At 43.2% G+C, this 20,132-nt stretch overlaps 2 protein-coding genes across 2 annotated transcripts in view; one reads left to right on the forward strand and one right to left on the reverse strand.

The window, feature by feature from the left end:
- Positions 1 to 6,171, forward strand: part of LOC143300137 (CD109 antigen-like) — a 63,415-nt gene extending 57,244 nt beyond the window's left edge. Inside the window, exons 34-38 of the mRNA XM_076613673.1 lie at positions 912 to 1,078; positions 1,682 to 1,856; positions 2,321 to 2,426; positions 2,975 to 3,092; positions 4,215 to 6,171. Of these exons, the coding sequence (XP_076469788.1) occupies positions 912 to 1,078; positions 1,682 to 1,856; positions 2,321 to 2,426; positions 2,975 to 3,092; positions 4,215 to 4,284 (636 nt within the window). The 3' untranslated portion in view covers positions 4,285 to 6,171. The remainder of the gene's footprint in view (positions 1 to 911; positions 1,079 to 1,681; positions 1,857 to 2,320; positions 2,427 to 2,974; positions 3,093 to 4,214) is intronic.
- A 2,220-nt stretch (positions 6,172 to 8,391) lies between these two features.
- Positions 8,392 to 20,132, reverse strand: part of LOC143300334 (CD109 antigen-like) — a 71,316-nt gene continuing 59,575 nt past the window's right edge. The window contains exons 31-36 of the mRNA XM_076613934.1: positions 18,882 to 19,043; positions 18,417 to 18,479; positions 17,052 to 17,224; positions 15,302 to 15,476; positions 13,700 to 13,805; positions 8,392 to 12,668 (exon numbers count right to left, since the gene is read on the reverse strand). Coding sequence (XP_076470049.1) covers positions 12,484 to 12,668; positions 13,700 to 13,805; positions 15,302 to 15,476; positions 17,052 to 17,224; positions 18,417 to 18,479; positions 18,882 to 19,043 — 864 coding nt within the window. The 3' untranslated portion in view covers positions 8,392 to 12,483. The remainder of the gene's footprint in view (positions 12,669 to 13,699; positions 13,806 to 15,301; positions 15,477 to 17,051; positions 17,225 to 18,416; positions 18,480 to 18,881; positions 19,044 to 20,132) is intronic.

A 20,132-nucleotide genomic window follows, 5' to 3' on the forward strand; every position in this document is an offset into this window, starting at 1 on the left:
CTTTTCTTTCTGCTTTTCATAGGTGCAGATAGTGAAACAGATGTGTCAGATTATGGCATTGGTCTGGCATTAGGTGTATGTCTGGTATAAGATGGTTATTCTTAAAAGCTTACCTTTTATCAGGTTGTGTGTGTGTGTGGGTATGTGTGTGTGAGTGTGTGTGTGGGGGGGGGTATGTGTGTGTGAGTGTGTGTGTGCAATAATTGGGTGTGTTCATACAAAGAAGTTATGGTCAGCTATTCGGTCAGACATTGAAAACCATGTGTTGTTGATGTAGGTAGAGGTTTGAACCTATGGTGTGGTGTGTGGGAAAGCCGTGTATTGTTGATGTAGACGCTGTAGGTAAAGGTTGGAACCTGTGGTGTGGTGTGTGGGAAAGCCGTGTATTGTTGATGTAGACGCTGTAGGTAAAGGTTGGAACCTGTGGTGTGGTGTGTGGGAAAGCCGTGTATTGTTGATGTAGACGCTGTAGGTAAAGGCTGGAACCTGTGGTGTGGTGTGTGTGTAGGTAAGCCAAGTGTTGTGATGTAGACGCTGTAGGTAAAGGTTGGAACCTGTGTTGTGGTGTGTGTGTAGGTAAGCCAAGTGTTGTGATGTAGACGCTGTAGGTAAAGGTTGGAACCTGTGGTGTGGTGTGTGTGTAGGTAAGCCAAGTGTTGTGATGTAGACGCTGTAGGTAAAGGTTGGAACCTGTGTTGTGGTGTGTGTGTAGGTAAGCCAAGTGTTGTGATGTAGACGCTGTAGGTAAAGGTTGGAACCTGTGTTGTGGTGTGTGTGTAGGTAAGCCAAGTGTTGTGATGTAGACGCTGTAGGTAAAGGTTGGAACCTGTGGTGTGGTGTGTGTGTAGGTAAGCCAAGTGTTGTGATGTAGACGCTGTAGGTAAAGGTTGGAACCTGTGTTGTGTGGTCAGCTGACGACGACGGTCAATGTGGAGTACAAACACCTGATGAAGCCGACCCAGCTGTCGGACTTCAGTGACCGTGACTCTGATCGCATCCAGTTCTTTGACCTCATGATCGACGACCTCCAGTGGCACGGCCGCAACTTCTCCATCATGGAAATGAAGCCCTGCGTCAGGTAGTGTGTTGTGTTGTCGGGGCACGCATGCATGCACGCACATGCACACACACAAGCACGCATAAACACACACACACGTATGCATGCACGCACATACACGCATGCACACACACACACATACACACACATGGAGGAAGATGGCAGAATGGTTAAGATTTTTGTCTCCTAATACAGAGTGTATGTGTTGACATGACGTGTGTGTGTGTACATCAGGTGATCAACACACATACTTTTCTGTAGTGTGGACCTGACCTGATGTGTTTACAACAGGTGGATCTACACACCTGCTTTTGTGACGACTTTACCTGGTGTGTGTACAACAGGTGGATCTACACACCACTTTACCTGATGTGTGTACAACAGGTGGATCTACACACCACTTTACCTGATGTGTGTACAACAGGTGGATCTACACACCACTTTACCTGATGTGTGTACAACAGGTGGGTCTACACACCACTTTACCTGATGTGTGTACAACAGGTGGATCTACACACCACTTTACCTGATGTGTGTACAACAGGTGGATCTACACACCACTTTACCTGATGTGTGTACAACAGGTGGATCTACACACCACTTTACCTGATGTGTGTACAACAGGTGGATCTACACGGAGCGCAGTCTGACCAGTGGCCTGGCGGTGTTGGAGATCGATATCCCATCAGGCTTCATTGTCATGAACGACACGTTGAGGGACTACGTGCGCTCACAGCTCGTCCCCAACCTCAAGAGGGCCGAGTTCTACGGACGCAAAGTGGTCTTCTACTTCAACTACGTGAGTTGACCATTCTTCTCTGCCCCAGCTGTTTCAAGAAATAGTTTTTCTTTGATTTAATGTCTTTTCTTTTTGAGTGATATTGGACGTGTCGTGTGTGTGTTTGTGTGTGGGAGATGGGAGTGTGGTGGGGATGGTAGTTAAAGGGGGATATACAGAGAAAGAGTAAACTAGAACAATACAGTCAACCATTCGTAAATATCTATGAAACAGCAGTTCACATCATAAACATAAACAGAATGAAATATCAGAGGGTAGTGTCATAGAAACACTCCTATTGGACTACGTAACAGGGTTTCAGCAATTTTAATTACACATACTTAACCGTGACCCAACTAGTGCAGACTCTGGCACAGCAATTTCGAACAACAGTAGTTGGTTGGGCATTATTTTTTTATGTTTTGTTTGGAAAACTGTCTGCCATTGCATGACTGGTGCGTTTGTTTTGTGTATTTGTGACACAGTTGGACGAGAGCTACACGTGTGTGACGTTCCGAGCGGCGCGGTGGTACCCAGTGGCCAATGCCACCATTCAGCACCGTATGAGGGTCTATGACTACTACGAGCCAGGTGACGTGCCCTGTCGTTTTGCTCTTGTCGTAGCGTAGTTTTGAAAACTTGAAACTGTGGACTAACTTCTCTTCAGTTTTGGTGTCAACTCCGTGAAAGCCACAGGACAACTGCAGTCTGTGTGTGTTCAGAATTGTCAGTTTTAGCTGTGAGGTGATTTTTCTGCTTTTTTTTTTTTTTTTTTTAGTATTTGGACATCTTTTGACTTGCATGCTGTTAATTTCAGAACAAGAGAAACAAATATGAACATTCTCCCTTGCTAAAAATTTTTGAATTAGTGGTGAAACGAATATGAATGTTTTCCCTTGCTGTTATTTTAAGAATAAGAGAAACAAAAAAAAAACAAAAAAAACTGTTGGTTTCAGTATCGGAGAAACAAATGTGGATACTGAACCAGTAGGTGGTCAAAAGTTGACGCACTGGTCAAAAATCATCTGTGGACAAAATGCACATCGGGTGTGCAGCAAATGGGTGAAAAAGCCCATAGGAAGTTGTCTGTTCTTATCTTAGGGAAAAAATTATTCATTAAGTGTTTTCTTCTGTGGCAGGAATGCACAACACAACGCTCTATACAACCTTCAACCTGTTCACCCTCAACATTTGCTATGTGTGTGGATCGTACCAGTGTCCTTACTGCCCTTACTTCAATGTGGCTACCGCCATCAAGTGAGCACACGTTGATATGTTCTGAATGTGTGTGTGATTTTAATGTGTGTGTGTGTGCATGTGCTTGTTAGTGTGTGTGCATGTGATTATTAGTGTGTGTGCATGTGATTATTAGTGTGTGTGTGCATGTGATTATTAGTGTGTGCGTGTGTGTGTGTATGCATGTGGTGATTGTTAGTGTGTGTGTGTGTGTGCATGTGGTGATTGTTAGTGTGTGTGTGTGCATGTGGTGATTGTTTGTGTGTGCCAACTGTTACATTTTCACCATATTTTGTTACCCTCGATTGCAGTTTGTTCCGATGTTATGCCAAAATTGTTCTGACAAGTTCATTTTCGACCACATAGCATGGTCACATGCTCTCCTGTCATAACATTACCCAGACGCTCTAGACCTATTAGTCACGAGGTCAGGGCATTCACTACTAACCTTGGTCACACGTGATGATACTCAGCTAATCGTGTGCATGTTTACATTGAAACAACATTGAGTGGACCAATCAGCTCTTTTGTTTGTCCGAACAAGAGAGAACGTTACTGAATGAAGTGTTAGTATACCTTGTAGATAAAATGTAAGTTTGCTGATGTGGCGAGGAGTCTGTGTGTTCCTTCAGAATTCAGATATTCCAACCATACTTCCTGCTTGTTCCTATAAACACTTAACAGGGGTTGGCAACCCTGTGTATGTGTGTGCATGTGTATCTTTTCACTTTGAGTGATATTGGACGTGTCGTGTGTGTGTTTGTGTGTGGGAGATGGGAGTGTGGTGGGGATGGTAGTTAAAGGGGGATATACAGAGAAAGAGTAAACTAGAACAATACAATCAACCATTCGTAAATATCTATGAAACAGCAATTCACAACATAAACAGAATGAAATATCAGAGGGTAGTGTCATAGAAACACTCCTATTGGACTACGTAACAGGGATTCAGCAATTTCGAACAACAGTAATTGGTTGGGCATTATTTTTTTAATGTTTTGTTTGGATCCTAATTCCTACTGTATTTGTGTATGATTTCAGATTCATGTTTGTATCTTTTATGTGCTCCCCCCACCCCACCCCACCCCCACTATTCCTTATATCCCTGGAACACTTGGTAACAGACATATTCTGTTCCATCAGGGCGACCTTCACCCTCCTCACTCTTCTCCTGGGCGTCGTCATACAGCGATGTTACCTGCTGCGGTCATGATCACGACGATGTTACCTGCCACCATGGTGATAGCGGTGAGAGGCAGGTAGTACGTTAGACAAGGAGTTGTGTGGGCAAGGCTGGAAACTGAGCAAGTGGCTGTGTGCTTTTCTCAAGCTTAACTTTTACAAGACTTACACAATATAAAAACATTACGAAACTTCTTTTCACAGTTAGATTGCAAATTAGAACAGGGGATTTTTGAGGGTGTACGGATGGTCAAGCTGTGTCTTTACAATTACAATTAGAAGCAAAGTTTCAGCTGCAGATCTAATAGGACAAGACAACCAGTTATGCCTGTGAAGATGGTGTTTGGTTGTGTCAGGGGGGTATTTAGAAATAAAGAACACATGGTGTGGACCGAGTGTTAGATCTGCCAGTGACAACAGTGCTGCTTGATGTAGAGTCCGGACATTGGGGGCAGGAACCTTGATGCCAGGACATGTTTAATTTATCGTCCAGGACAATAAGTTTGGTTTGAAGCTGCTGCTGAAGAACTAGCGGCCAGACTTCGTGGGATGGTGTGTAGGAGGTGGGTACTCTGCTCTTGGGTCGTGTTGAGTGGGATTTTATGACATATTGGCTGTTGTCTGTAAGTTCAAGTTGTTCAGTGCTGGGGTCTTGGTGTTGTGAAGGTTTTGTTGTTCAGCAGGGCGAGTCCTTGTTAAAGCAGTTTCTTTGTGGCTCAAAATGATAGAATGATGAGACTTGGAGTGAAAATGATTCAACAGCAGTTGAGAAGTATATCTCGCCATTTACAACTTGTGTACCTTGTAAGTGAAGAGTGTTTCTTCTCTTTATTGTAGTTAGTGGCTTTTGTTGCTGTAGAACACACAAAAATTATTGTCATGGAAGCTAATCTGATGTTTCCTTTCTAACTCCAAAACACTCACTCACCAGAGGCACTGGCAACAACAGACTCTGTGGAAAACTCTTTTCTTGTGAGTGAAATGTGAAAGCAGACATCCGATACTGAAAACATTGTAGGACTGTATCCTAAGACACCGAGGTATAGATGTACAGAGACTAACATACGCATAAGCAGCACACAGTAGGCTTGTTTTGTCTTTTCACTGCAAGTGATGTCAAATACTATTTCGTCTTGTCAAGCTAAAACTGTTCGTGATATCAGGTGGGCAGAAACTGTATGACTGATGGGTGACAGTGTTATGAAAAAGATAATTCGTCAAGATTTTTGCAACTTTTTTTTTTTTTTTTTTTACTGTTTGGGTGTGCATGTGCTCACATTGTGAGAAGGATAAGATAAATGTCAAGGTTCTTGCAACAGAACATTTTACAGTATGGGTGTGCATGCACAAAACGTTGGCCTTTGCGGTCAAGTAGGACCGTGTATATAGTGTACATAGGTGTTGAAGATGTCGCTTGCAGCGTGTCTGAAAGACAGCAGTATGTGATGGCCTGGCAAAGTGAATCATTTGGTCCCATCACAAGTTGTTTTCTACAGCTCTAGAACTGCCAGCACGCACTGAGAAAACAGTTCTGTGGCTGCCTTCACTCTCAGCATAACCGCATGGCATTGTAACATCAGTGCCAGTGTCACACTGAGAGAACAGTTCTGTGGCTGCCTTCACTCAGCATAACCGCATGGCATTGTAACATCAGTGTCACACAGAGAGAACAGTTCTGTGGCTGCCTTCACTCTCAGCATAACCGCACGGCATTGTAACATCAGTGTCACACTGAGAGAACAGTTCTGTGGCTGCCTTCACTCTCAACATAACCGCACGGCCTTGTAACATCAGTGCCAGTGTCACACTGGGCAATAGTAGTGCTTTGCTGTCACTTGAATGCTTCAAAAGCTTTCAGCCAACCTTGCAGAGAGAGGTGGGGAGGAGACAGTGTGGATGCTGGACATAGTTCAGTGTTGTAACAAAAGCCAGCAGAAAAAAGATGGTTTGGGATCAAGTGACTTGGTTTGTTGGTCAGTTGAATGAACTTTTCATCGAGTGTGCTGTCTGTTTTGTGTGAGTGTTTCTGTTTTCATAATACGTAAATATGACTTAAAATAAATGAAACGAGTTCAGCTGTAGCACATGCACTCTTTGAAAAAGAGGAAGAACAACATGTGAGAGGTTGGTTGCAGACAGAAATGTGGCAGGAAAAGATGTGAATTGCCCCCAGCTAAGCACTTCTGCTTCACTGGGAATATTTGAATCTGCTTGTAGCCATTTCAATATGTTTGTCAGGCATCTGCTTGGCAGATGTGGTGTAGCGTATATGGATTTGTCCGAACGCAGTGACGCCTCCTTGAGCTACTGAAACTGAAAACCAAAACACAAACCTTGACAAATGTCTAAAAAAATAAATAAAATAAATAAATAAATAATCCAGCTGATGGTGATTTAGTACAAATGCAACCGGATATCTTAGGTCTACTAAGTACTCCAGAATGGGATTGTCTATCTCCCTCTAGTGTGTTTAAAAAAATTTTTTAAAAAAGCCCTATGGCGGAAATATGTCCGTGTTGGAATTTTCCTGTCGCAAAATCATTAACTCATGTGAAATTATAATTGGATAGTGTGTTCATTTTCCTTTCATAAAACTACAGGTTATATATCTTTTTCTTTCAGTAGGTTGCATGTTAGAATTTTTGTCTCATTACCTTCAGTGACCAAAACATCTTGGTAAATAGTCGTCACTGAGCATGAAATAGGGTTGGCATTGAAAGGGTTAAGGGCTGGGGAATCATCATTGAGGGTGCCAGAAAAAGTGTGTTTTTTCACAATGGCTTGACTGGTTTGTGAGGTGTCAGACTGTAACGTTTTATTTCATGTCATCGATTTGCTTTTTGTGTACAGTCTTTTTCCACATATGTACAGAGCTTTTTATGTACAGCTTATGATTGAAACATTCCACTGGAAAAACCTGGTTGTGCATTGTATAAAAAGAAATCTATGCGGTTTTCATGTTGCTGGTTAGTGCACTGTTTAGTCAAACTCCTTATGTCATGTACAATCTTGTTAACACAAGTAATGATTATGTCAAACGAACATATGCACATTCAACCTTTTTTGTGTGTGCTCACTGTGCACGATTGTAAGTTTCAGAACATGATAATGATAGGGTTAAAGAGAGAACAAAATGATAGGGTTAAAGAGAGAACAAAATGATAGGGTTAAAGAGAGAAAACACTGACCCCTGCCTCCTGTCCCCCATGGCAGTGATCATCCCCAGTGTCAACTCTAACACAGTGCAAGGAGAGGTAGGAACACTTAAAAAATTTTTTTTAAACTCCTGTTGGGTTTAACTTAATAAATATCTTCTGACCACACACACACAGGGTGCTATAGTCTAGAGCACTGTGGAAGAAGAGGCGGGAAGTGGAGGGACAGAGGGAGGAGGTGGCCATGAAAGTGGAGGAGGTAATGGCAAGTGTATATCAGGGTGGTTATTTTTTGTGTATGTGCGAGTTGTCAAATCATTTCTTACCTTCAGATATGCCAGCCATGTTCCCCGCTTTCACAAGAAAAATCAAATCATATTACTTAACAAAAAAAAAACAGGGATTGTAATTTTGGCTCCCCCACCCTCTGTCTGTATATATAATATACATACATTGTCAGTGATCAATAAACACAGCAGAGGAATGGAGAGAAATAATATATATATATACACACACACACACACAGAGATTACTACTTGCTGTTTTCTATGCAGCAGGCGATTCATTCAAGAGGCTAAGTCATTTTTGGTGTTAGGCATTTTTAAAAACTTTTATTCTTAGTGAATAAAAACCTGTGTAAATCCTGCTGATTTACAATATGTTGTCTACATATCAGATTGTTTCTGCTATTTTGATTGTTTTTTTTGTTTTTTTTAAAAGAGATTTACAAAAGTACATATCGGTATGCATATCAGAATTTCTCCATGTTCCATTTTGATCATCTGCAATTGTTAGATATTTATGAATGTAAATGGGTATACATATCATATTTTAGTATGCAGGACTGTATTTGTTGAACTTTTGATTTTATTTTTATATTCCTTTTAATGAAACCTCTTCCTGTATGTACATAGTTGTTTCTTCAGTTGATTGACACTGTCAGAAATATACAATGAATGCTTTTTTTTTTTTTATAATAAAAATATTACCAAAAAATTACCAATGTTAAAATAAAAAGAAGAAAACAGTTAATGTATGATTTTCTCTGTGTGTGTGTGTGTGATCAGTTTGGAAGATCTTTATATTCATGGATCCAATATGCATAGCAATATTTGTTCATTTTACAAGAGTGGCTTGATTTCAGGTAACAGATTTCAGATGACAACCAATATGATAAAAAGCCTCCCAGAAACATCTTACAAAACAGACCTAAAACTGACTAAATTATTGGCCCCTTTGCAATCAGCTGCAAGCAACAATTTGATTAGATTATATACATGTCATCATGGTCATAAGACAATGAATGGATTAAAAGGAACGACAAATTGATAAAATATAAAGAATACATGTCATTGTCACAAGAAGAACAGCAATGGACTCTGATAACAAAACGAAATCCTGGTAAGTTGCTCATATGCATATATATATATATGTGTGTGTTTGTCATAAACAGGCTTTTAAAGTGCACAGGAAGGCAGCAATGTACAACAAATGCATGGAATAAACGTGCATTCAAGCACAGAACCAGTTATAAAAAATATATACACACTAAAAACATGTATTCTCCACACACACACACATACACAGAGCATTCCTCACATAAAGCAAAGTGTCAGTTATCCTTCAGTGCATCAAACCCCAACCCCCCCAAAAAAATCCATCACTTAAAAAAAATTTTATGGCACAAGAGTGTGTGCACACACAGCCATGCTCTCATATGACAAAGACATGAAAACAGTATTTCTTAAAATAATGCCCAAACCCACACAAAAACACTCAGATTTCATGGGAAATACAAAAACACAGATTCACTACAGATGAAACTCTCATTCTACCCATAGAGAACAACAGAAATGTCCCTCCCACAATGTAGCCTTGGGTCCTGCTGTCACGGGCACTTATGGATGTGCATGGGCTCCTTGCTTCACTCTTACAGTTGACCCCCCCCCCCCCCAACACACACCTCCACCCCAACCTTTTTCTCTAGCATGCAAGGCACAAGTACTGGTAGATAATAAACATTAAGGTTCCATGGTCACAGCTTAACAGACTGCAAAGACTGAACTTGGAAACTTCCATTTGATATCATTTTGGAATAAACGGATGACATGAGGCTGCATGTCTTTGACAAACAACAGCAGAATTCATAGTCCCACCCAAGTTCATTCATCTTTCATTATCTACATATTCTCTCTTGTCTGAATTAAAGGTTGAACTTTTTCTACCTCAAGCTTATGGCTACTCCAACAAAATGATACAACAGTTATGAAACACTGACTGTAATGAACAACTGATACTCCCCTCCCCACCAAGTTTATTCATCTGACATTCACTGCATGTTCTCTTGTCTGAAAAAAAGATGAATTTTTGACTACCTCAAGCTAACGTTCACACCAACAAAATGATAAATAGTATCGTAACATTGACTGTAATGGACCTATTGTTAAAGAGAGAAAGAGAGAGAAAAAAAGATTTCCAGTATTTGTACAAAAGGCACTTGTCACTCCCTGCAAATGACTCCTGACACGACAAACAGGAACACCAACATACCTGGCCAATGCATGCCTCCAAGATGGCACACAGTTATTGTACACATCCTGTGAGGACCAACACAGGTATCATACCTTATGCCTTTAACAATGCACAAATACATGGCTTCTATGTGTGTGGACATAAGTATTTTCTGCAACAATTTGCACCAAACGGACAAACGGCAAAATAAAAAGCTTAAAAAAGATAAAATTTGATAAATCAACCAGTGGGTGATTTCATCCAACCACCAACTCAGACTGTTTCCATTTTACTTATTACATGACGATGTTGTTTTGCCATAAATTTCTTTCCACATCAAAACTTGAGTTTAAGCACTGATGAAATGCATGCGCTGAAAAAAAAAAAACGACAAAAAAAAAATCCTGCCACACAAGCTAAATTCCTATGTCTTTGCAAAGGTGGAATTGCATAGGTCCCCCCCCCCCCTCCCACACACACACACACACCCAACGCTCCTAAATTATGCGAAATTCACAAGAGAAGAATTCACCCAAAATTTACATGCAAAGAAAAAATACCGTTTAATTACACATACTTAACCGTGACCAAACTAGTGCAGACTCCGGCAGGGGTCTGACATTCCTGTCCTGTGCAAACTACTATCCGCCTATGCGGAGAAAACGAAAATACCCAGACACAAAATTGATCCACATTTTTGTTAACTGAAATCACGGTGCCAGTACAATCACAGCAAGCACTCTGTGTGACGAAAATGAGAGATTTCTGACTGTAGTCCCGTTGCCATGGAAGAGACGTGAAAGCAAAAGAGGAAGCATCGAATTTGGGTGAACAACATTTTGAAGCTCCAGCAGCAGCAGAGTGCTCACAACAACTTGATTAAGGAACTCCGTTTTGAAGAAAATCTCTTCAAGAAATATATGAGCCTAACACACATGAGCACTTAAAAACACAAACCAAAAAAAATACATCTGAGCAGTAATGGACCTGGCAAAAGGGGATCTCATGTAACACTGCTTCAGCCAAGAAGGGGTCTGCCCCAAAATGGGTAACGTGTGAAGTTGAAAGTTTCACTCTCTCATGCAAAAGAAAAGTTTTGCAGCAGAGTTTTTAGAAATTCAGGTCTTATGACTTTATACAGTGGCAAAAGGGTTGATGCAAAAAGTTGAAAAAAATCTCCCTAATGTGAAAAAAAAATTTGTAGCAGTTTGTCAGAAATTCTGGTCTTATGACTTGACACAAGGACAAAAATGTCGACACAACTTTTCCTTCTTTCAGTGCAAAGTTTACATGTGAATTTCTTGGAATTTTGCCTTCATACAGACACAAGCACGCAGTTGGACTGTGCCTGTCCCTGACAACCAGGCCATGATTTATTTGCCTTCATACAGACAGAAGCACACAGCTGGACGGTGCCTGTCCCTGACAACCAGGCCATGATTTATTTGCCTTCATACAGACACAAGCACACAGCTGGACGGTGCCTGTCCCTGACAAGCAGGCCATGATTTATTTGCCTTCATACAGACAGAAGCACACAGCTGGACGGTGCCTGTCCCTGACAACCAGGCCATGATTTATTTGCCTTCATACAGACAGAAGCACACAGCTGGACGGTGCCTGTCCCTGACAAGCAGGCCATGATTTATTTGCCTTCATACAGACACAAGCAGGCAGTTGGACCGTGTCTGTCCCTGACAAGCAGGCCATGATTTATTTGCCTTCATACAGACAGAAGCACGCAGTTGGACGGTGCCTGTCCCTGACAACCAGGCCATGATTTATTTGCCTTCATACAGACAGAAGCACACAGCTGGACCGTGTCTGTCCCTGACAACCAGGCCATGATTTATTTGCCTTCATACAGACAGAAGCACGCAGTTGGACCGTGTCTGTCCCTGACAACCAGGCCATGATTTATTTGCCTTCATACAGACACAAGCAGGCAGTTGGACCGTGTCTGTCCCTGACAAGCAGGCCATGATTTATTTGCCTTCATACAGACACAAGCAGGCAGTTGGACCGTGTCTGTCCCTGACAACCAGGCCATGATTTATTTGCCTTCATACAGACACAAGCAGGCAGTTGGACCGTGTCTGTCCCTGACAAGCAGGCCATGTTTAAACCCTGTAACTAGTCTCCTCCAGTTCCTGCAACACTGCTCTTCCAGCAATGTGCTTCGTCCGTCGGGATCGATAGTCAACACACAAAAATATCCACCTACACTCAGTCCTATCAACATTTTCTCCAGCATTTTCTAATCTGTGACATCATCTGACAGGTTTCCCTTGGACCTCCCATGGGTGGCAGTGACTCCTTTTGTCATCCTGAAACACTTACTGCCAGGGGCTGCTTCACCAAAGTGGGAGTCTTAATACAAAAACAAAGTATAACAAAGGAAAGAAACTATTCAAAAAAAGACCAAAATGCCATAACAAAAATCCATACAATAAGGAAACACTCCGTCCACATGACAAGGAACTACTCCCTCCCCCGTATTCCATACCAGGCCCACACACACGCACACAAACAGCGTCACACTCTTCCCAGCATGCTTTGCTGCCTCATGATGTCAGCATCCACCTCTGGAGGAGGGCGCCAGCGATCAGAGTGAACAAGGTGAAGGTCGCCCTGAGGGCAGAGGCCAGGTTAAAGTTGGGGCAGTACGGGCACTGGTACGACCCGCAGCTGTAGCAGATGTTGGTCTGGAAGAGGTTGAAGGTCGTGTACATCGACGTGTTGTGCATTCCTGTTCACACACACACACACACACAACATACGTTATAAAACCACGCGATCATGTGTCACAAATACTAGGCACCGGGTGTACGTTTCTCTCTCTCTCCCTCCTCTCTCTCACCCCTCTTTGACCCCCCCCCCCACCCCCCTTCTCACCCACTCTCTCCTTCCCTGTAGACAGTTTCCATCTGGTATCATTCATCCCACACTTGCTTCAACATCTCTCACACGCACATGCACTCATTCACACATCATCATCTTTTTGCTTGTCAGATGGACACCCCAGTCTCCATGACGAAGGCAGCTGTATGTTGCAGGTCCTCCACATAGCCCCCTGGTCAATGGAGTTAGGATGGGCCAGTTCCTCTAGGACGGGCTAGTACCTCTAGGACGAGCCAGGTCCTCTAGGACGGGCTAGTACCTCTAGGACGGGCTAGTACCTCTAGGACGGGCCAGGTCCTCTAGGATGGGCCAGGTCCTCTAGGACAGGCTAGTACCTCTAGGATGGGCCAGTACCTCTAGGACGGGACAGTACCTCTAGGATGGGCCAGTACCTCTAGGACGGGCTAGTACCTCTAGGACGGGCCAGGTCCTCTAGGATGGGCCAGGTCCTCTAGGACGGGACAGTACCTCTAGGACGGGCTAGTACCTCTAGGACGGGCCAGGTCCTCTAGGATGGGCCAGGTCCTCTAGGACGGGACAGTACCTCTAGGATGGGCCAGTTCCTGTTCCTGAGCACCTCATGAAGGGGACGGGACAGGACTGCAGCAGGTGATCTGTTGTCTCACAGTTAATCCAAAAGATACAACAGCAACCATGCCACAAAAGAACAGACCCCTACTACCTGCTGACTGGGCAGCAACAGGTGTCAGTGTTCAGGCCCAGGACAGACCACAACCACCACCTCTTCGCTATATTCTGCATCCGTCACTAAACACACATTCTAGCGTGCACACACACAAGAATATAAATGCACACCCAAACACACGCATCCCTGATTGCACACACACACACACACACACACACACAGGCCCCACCCACCAGGCTCATAGTAGTCGTAGACCCTCATGCGGTTCTGAATAGTGGTGTTGGCAGAGGGGAACCAGCGGTCTGCACGGAAATGGACACAGGTCACACTGGTGTCAACCTGAAACACACATCACAGCGCTCGTGATGAACTCATTCCATTCTGTGCCTGAAGTGCTCCTGCACCCTTGTGAGTGTCTTCACGCCTGCACCTGTGCAGTGCTCACATACTTAAACCCCAATTCTTCAAACCAGCTTTTCAACCTTTCATCTAACTGTAAACGTGAACTGTCATTCTGTGTTTTAAACATCATCAAAAGCCTCCTAGGCTGGGAATGTTGCACAATGTATGATCCTTGCAGTGCTGACAGGGTTCAGATTCCTGTCTGAGTCAACCTGAAAATAAAACACACCAAAACACTCATAGTTAACATTGCTGCCTGGGTTAATCACAACCTCAGCACTACACCAGAGATGGATATTCAATGCTACCTGGAAACTCAAAAATAAAATGTGCCCCTGCATGCATACACACACACACACACACACACACAAACACACGCACGCACGCACGCATGCATGGATGCATGCACACATGCACAAGTTCACACTGAGTGAAAGAAAGTAAAAAAAACCAAACTGCTACATACACACCATGCACACCATGACACAGTTTGGGAACTTTCCCCAACCACCATCACTTACATTGCTAAAAGTAGAACCATCATTCACACAGCTGAACAAGAACCCTCACTCACATAGCTAAAAGTAGGACCCTCACTCACATAACTCACTCACATAGCTAAAAGTAGGACCCTCACTCACATAACTCACTTTCATCACTCATATAACTCACTCACAAAACTAAAAGTAGAACCCTCACTCACATAGCTAAAAGTAGGACCCTCACTCACATAGCTAAAAGTAAGACCCTCACTCACATAACTGAACAAGAACCCTCACTCACATAGCTGAAGTAGGACCCTCACTCACATAGCTTAAAGTAGAACCCTCACTCACATAACTGAACAAGGACCCTCACTCACATCGCTGAAGTAGGACCCTCACTCACATAGCTGAACTAGAACCATCACTGACATAGCTGAACAAGAACCATCACTCACATAGCTGATGTAGGACCCTCACTCACATCGCTGAACTAGAACCATCACTCACATAGCTGAACTAGAACCATCACTCACGTAGCTGAAGTAGGACCACCACTCACATAGCTGAACTAGAACCATCACTGACATAGCTGAACAAGAACCATCACTCACGTAGCTGAAGCAGAACCACCACTCACATAGCTGAACTAGAACCATCACTGACATAGCTGAACTAGAACCACCACCCACATAGCTGAACTAGAACCATCACTCACATAACTGAACCAGAACCATCACTCACACAACTGAACCAGAACCAAGACTCACAGCTAAAACTAGAACCATCTTTCACATAGCTGAACTAGAACCACCACTCACATAGCTGAACTAGAACCATCACTCACACAACTGAACCAGAACCATCACTCACACAACTGAACCAGAAGCATCACTCACACAACTGAACCAGAACCATCACTCACACAACTGAACCAGAACCATCACTCACATAGCTGAAGTAGAAGACCACTTTACGCCCGTAGAACTCTGCCCGCCTCAGACTGGGAACCACTCCTGAGCGCACGTAGTCCCGCAGCGTGTCGTTCATGACGATGTATCCTGTGGGCAGATCGATCTCCAGAACAGACAGACCCGTCGTCAGCCCTCGATCGGTGTACAGCCACCTGGAACCCCAAACCAAACACTAATAGTAGTGTGTCCTATAGGACGCATGCAGCATCCAGGAGGAAGTACCGGCCAACACCGACAGCAGTGGAAGCCAAGCTGTACGGCACCCTGGAGGAGCTGCGACGGACAGGCAGCCTTCATCGAGGACACCAGGATGCTCATTTAACGGGAGGCAAACGAGAAAGAAGAAGAAGAAGAAAACAGTAGTGTGTCCCACCCCTGTTGATGTATTCCTGTGGTGCGTGGGCTTGTAGGTCGGTGTTTGCTCTGTGTGTGTGTGTGTGTGTGTGTGTGTGTGTGTAGGGTGTATTTTGTGTTCTGTGTGTGTAGGGTGTATTTTGTGCTCTGTGTGTGTGTAGGGTGTAGTTTGTGCCGTTTCCTGTGATTATTCATACCTACAATTTGTAGTACTGTATATATGTATACAGATTTAGTTTTTCCACTTCCATGTCCTCAAGTGTTCTTGTGTGGTACAATGCACTATTGTGTATGTATTGTCTCATGTGTTCTTGTGTGGTACAATGCACTATTGTGTATGCACTGTCTCATGTGAGGCTCTTAGAGCCCATTATATGGGGAGTATGCACAATATCAGGACAATATATTGTCACTGTCAACAGTTATGATAATGTGGGCAGCTGTTCGCACCTCCCAGACTGATGGTGTTCACAATAAAAGTTACACACATAAATAAATCTAATCCATCACCCTCATCTCACCCATACCTCCCACACACAAACACACATACACAAACATGACACGTCTAATATTACTTAAAGTGAAAAAGACATTAAATCAAAGAAAGAACATGTGTTCAAGTACAACATACTACACACAAACAAACATGTGCACACAGTTACAGTTTCTCATGGAGGCGTCACCGTGTTCAGACAAAGCCATATACGCTACACCACAACTGCAAGGCAGATGCCCGACCAGCAGCATAGCCCAACGCGCTTAGTCAGGCCTTGAGTGCATGCATATATATATTTGTGTACCTATTGCACACACAAAAATGCAAACGCAAGTGCACAGTCAGCAGGAGTTCAAGAAGCACAGTCAGTCTGTAAGATGGTACGCAGAATGGAAGAGGTGTGTGTTGAGAGACTTTTTAACTCTTTCACCACCCCCGAAAACGGAGTATGGCTGCCTACATGGCGGGGTAAAAACGGTCATACACGTAAAAGCCCACTCGTGTGCATACGAGTGAACGTGGGAGTTGCAGCCCACGAACGCAGAAGAAGAAGAAGAGAAGAGAACTCTTTCACCACCATGTTTCTGTGTGAAAAACACTCCCCAGTGCCAAATATTTTAGACACTATACTCTCAGTCACAGGCTTCGGTTCAAGTCAAAACAACACAACGGACTTGTTCACTTCAAACTCCGTCAGGGGGCAGAGGTTTGTCATTGTTCTGTTGGCAGGGAACTGGCTGCAGCTGTCAAGCTTTGTTACAACGTGAAAAATGGTCTCATCAACATGACCCTTGATGTCAACAAAAGTGGCAGTGAAAGAGTTAAACTTAACTAGGAAATCCACTCATCATCCGACTTCCCCCCCCCCCCCACTCACGAGACACAGGGCCACATCTCCATGACGGAGAAGTTGCGGCCATGCCACTTGAGGTTGTCGATGTGCAGGTCGAAGAACTGGATGCGTTGGGCGCTTTCGTCCCCGTCGTCCATGTTCACCTTCTGGGTCGGCTTCAGCTGGAAGGGGTACTCCACGTTCACCGTCGTCGTCAGCTGGCGGGGAGGGAAGGAGGTAGGAGAATGGTTAAGACGCTTAAAAATATTTTAAAGATTTTTTTTTTTTATAATCAACTTTTCTTTTTTTTTTTTACCTGCAGACAATCAGATATGCAAAACAGAAAGAAAGAAAATTCCACGCTCACCGTCATCGTCAGCTGTTGGTGAGGGAGGTGGTAGAATGGTTAAGATGCTTTAATTTTTTTTTAATTTTTTTTTATCAATCAACATATCATTATCATATTTCTTCTTTTTTTTTTTTTTTTTTTTTTTACATGTAGACAATCAAATATACAGCAAAGAAAGAAAGAATATGCCACACCATGTACCACTGCAACCAACATAACGACAATATCTAAAAATAACAACAACAAATAATGACAGTAACAATAATAAATAAAATAAAATAAAGTGGACAGGGCATAAGTCAATAAAGGAATAAGTTATGCTAGAGTCAGCAACGACACTTGACCCCAGAACCACCCACATCAATCATTAGATAGAATCAGAAATAAAAATAATTTACACACACACACACACACACACGACACTTATCCACCAATACAAGTGTTTGTGAAGGTCCAGGTTCATATCCCTGTCTTGCCTTTCCTCCACATTTCATTTGGAAAATCAAATTGAATGTCTCGTCATTCACAGGAGACCAATAAACCGATGTCCAATGTGCAGCAAGCACTTCCGGCACAGAAGAAGAACCCATGGCAACATAAGTGCTTTGACCAAAAAAAAGCCTTCACTTTTTGGAATAAGTCTGAATTTTCTAACTGGCAATACAAATATTACTGACAAAAAGTGTTACCAGCAAAACAAATATTGTCAACAACAACAACAAAAAGGCAATGATATACTGTTGTTGCCAATGAAAAAAGTTTACACAGTGCTATCAAAAGTAATATACATTCATTTCTGTTCAAGAGAAAAAAAGTTTACAAAAAGACTGACCTCAAAGTATTTGATCAAATCATTTTTAAAGCTGACAACAACATGTGGATGTGTAAAGAAATAAATGAATAAATAACAAACAAACCAAAAAACTCAAACAATTTGAAAAAAATCTGGCAAACTGACATGACAGAGGAGGGCGATGATGCTGATAATGTGAATGATGAGGAGGAGGAGAAAGAAAGCAAGATGTGATGGCTGTAGCAGTAAGCGTGACGTGTATGTTTACCTGTAAGAGAGCTCTGCCAATCCCCTGTGCTTTGGACCGAATGGCGCCCCACACAGTGGGAATCTGTGTCACACACATATACATACATGTATATATGCACAGAAACACACACACACACACACACACACACACACACACACAGCCATCAAACTAACCATTCCCACATGTCTAAAATAAACTAACCACAGCATACACAAAATCAACACACACACAAATACACACAAGAACTCTCTCACACACAGACACACATTTAATTTAGCTCGTTTTTATTTTATTCTCTTTACCCTTTATTGTAGTGTCTCGCACATACAGACACACACACTCACACATACACACACATTTAGTTTAGTTCATTTTTTCGTTGTTTCTTTTTACCCTTTATTGTTGTGTCTATAAACCTTTCATTTACGGTTTTCATGACAAATAAATACAATTCTGATCTTGATGATTCCCACCCCCACTCACACAAGCCTTGGTGAGCCGGGAGTAGAAGTCCTTCCTCAGGGCCACCTCCTTCTTCCAGCCGGGGGAGGACGTGGACCAGATGGTGAAGTCCAGGTTGAAGATGTTGCGGTTCTTGTCCTGAGCGTCAAACTGGTACAGCGCCTCCATGGCTGCGATGGTGTCCTGCGCCCATGGAACATGCAACAACCGCTGATGTACGAGTCATGTCAACACTGACCATGGAACATGCAACAACCGCTGATGTACGATAGTCATGTCAACACTCTATGGAACATGCAACAACCGCTGATGTACGATAGTCATGTCAACACTCTATGGAACATGCAACAACCGCTGATGTACGATAGTCATGTCAACACTCTATGGAACATGCAACAACCGCTGATGTACGATAGTCATGTCAACACTCTATGGAACATGCAACAACCGCTGATGTACGATAGTCATGTCAACACACTATGGAACATGACAACAACCGCTGATGTACGATAGTCATGTCAACACTCTATGGAACATGCAACAACTGCTGATGTACGATAGTCATGTCAACACACTATGGAACATGCAACAACCGCTGATGTACGATAGTCATGTCAACACTCTGACCATCACAACAGCAGAGGAGGCATCTGCTGTCCTCACTGTCTGGGCTAGAATTTGATCCTAGTGGAGAGCGTCTGGCCCAAGTTACATCCACACTCTCACCGCCATGAGGGTTTTAGGACAGTCGGTGTTGGGGATGGTTCCAAAAGGCCAACTAGCCCCCAAGGCTTGAGCACTAAGAGCCCGTGCAGTCTTGCCTGCTAATGTCAAAGTTAGTCCTTTACAAGACTAAGCTCTTCATGACTTCCCATTGCAGCGGAGAAACTACTGATCATTCATCATTTCGCTCTCACTCCACTGTTGGCAGAACTGTAAGCTTTTGTCATTCTGCGATGTACGCCCAGATTTGGGCGCCACTGATATTTTCTACCTATATGGAGGGACAGCAACATCTCTGTGAAACACACCACCACACTCCTTACTGCATTGGTACGTTCCATCTTCCTGTGTGCACGCGAGACATGGCCCCTCACGGCAGATTTGGAAAGGAGCGTTCAAGTCATGGGTGTGAGGTGTTATCACATGATGCTGAGCATCAGATACACTGATCACGTCACTAATCAACAAGTTTACTAAACCATTAAGCAGCACACTGGGCCTTGTAAAGATCAGCTGACATCATCTAAGAAAAGAAAGCTCCAGTAGTAT

Source organism: Babylonia areolata, chromosome 26, assembly GCF_041734735.1.
Source record: "Babylonia areolata isolate BAREFJ2019XMU chromosome 26, ASM4173473v1, whole genome shotgun sequence".
Lineage (NCBI taxonomy): Eukaryota > Metazoa > Mollusca > Gastropoda > Neogastropoda > Buccinidae > Babylonia > Babylonia areolata.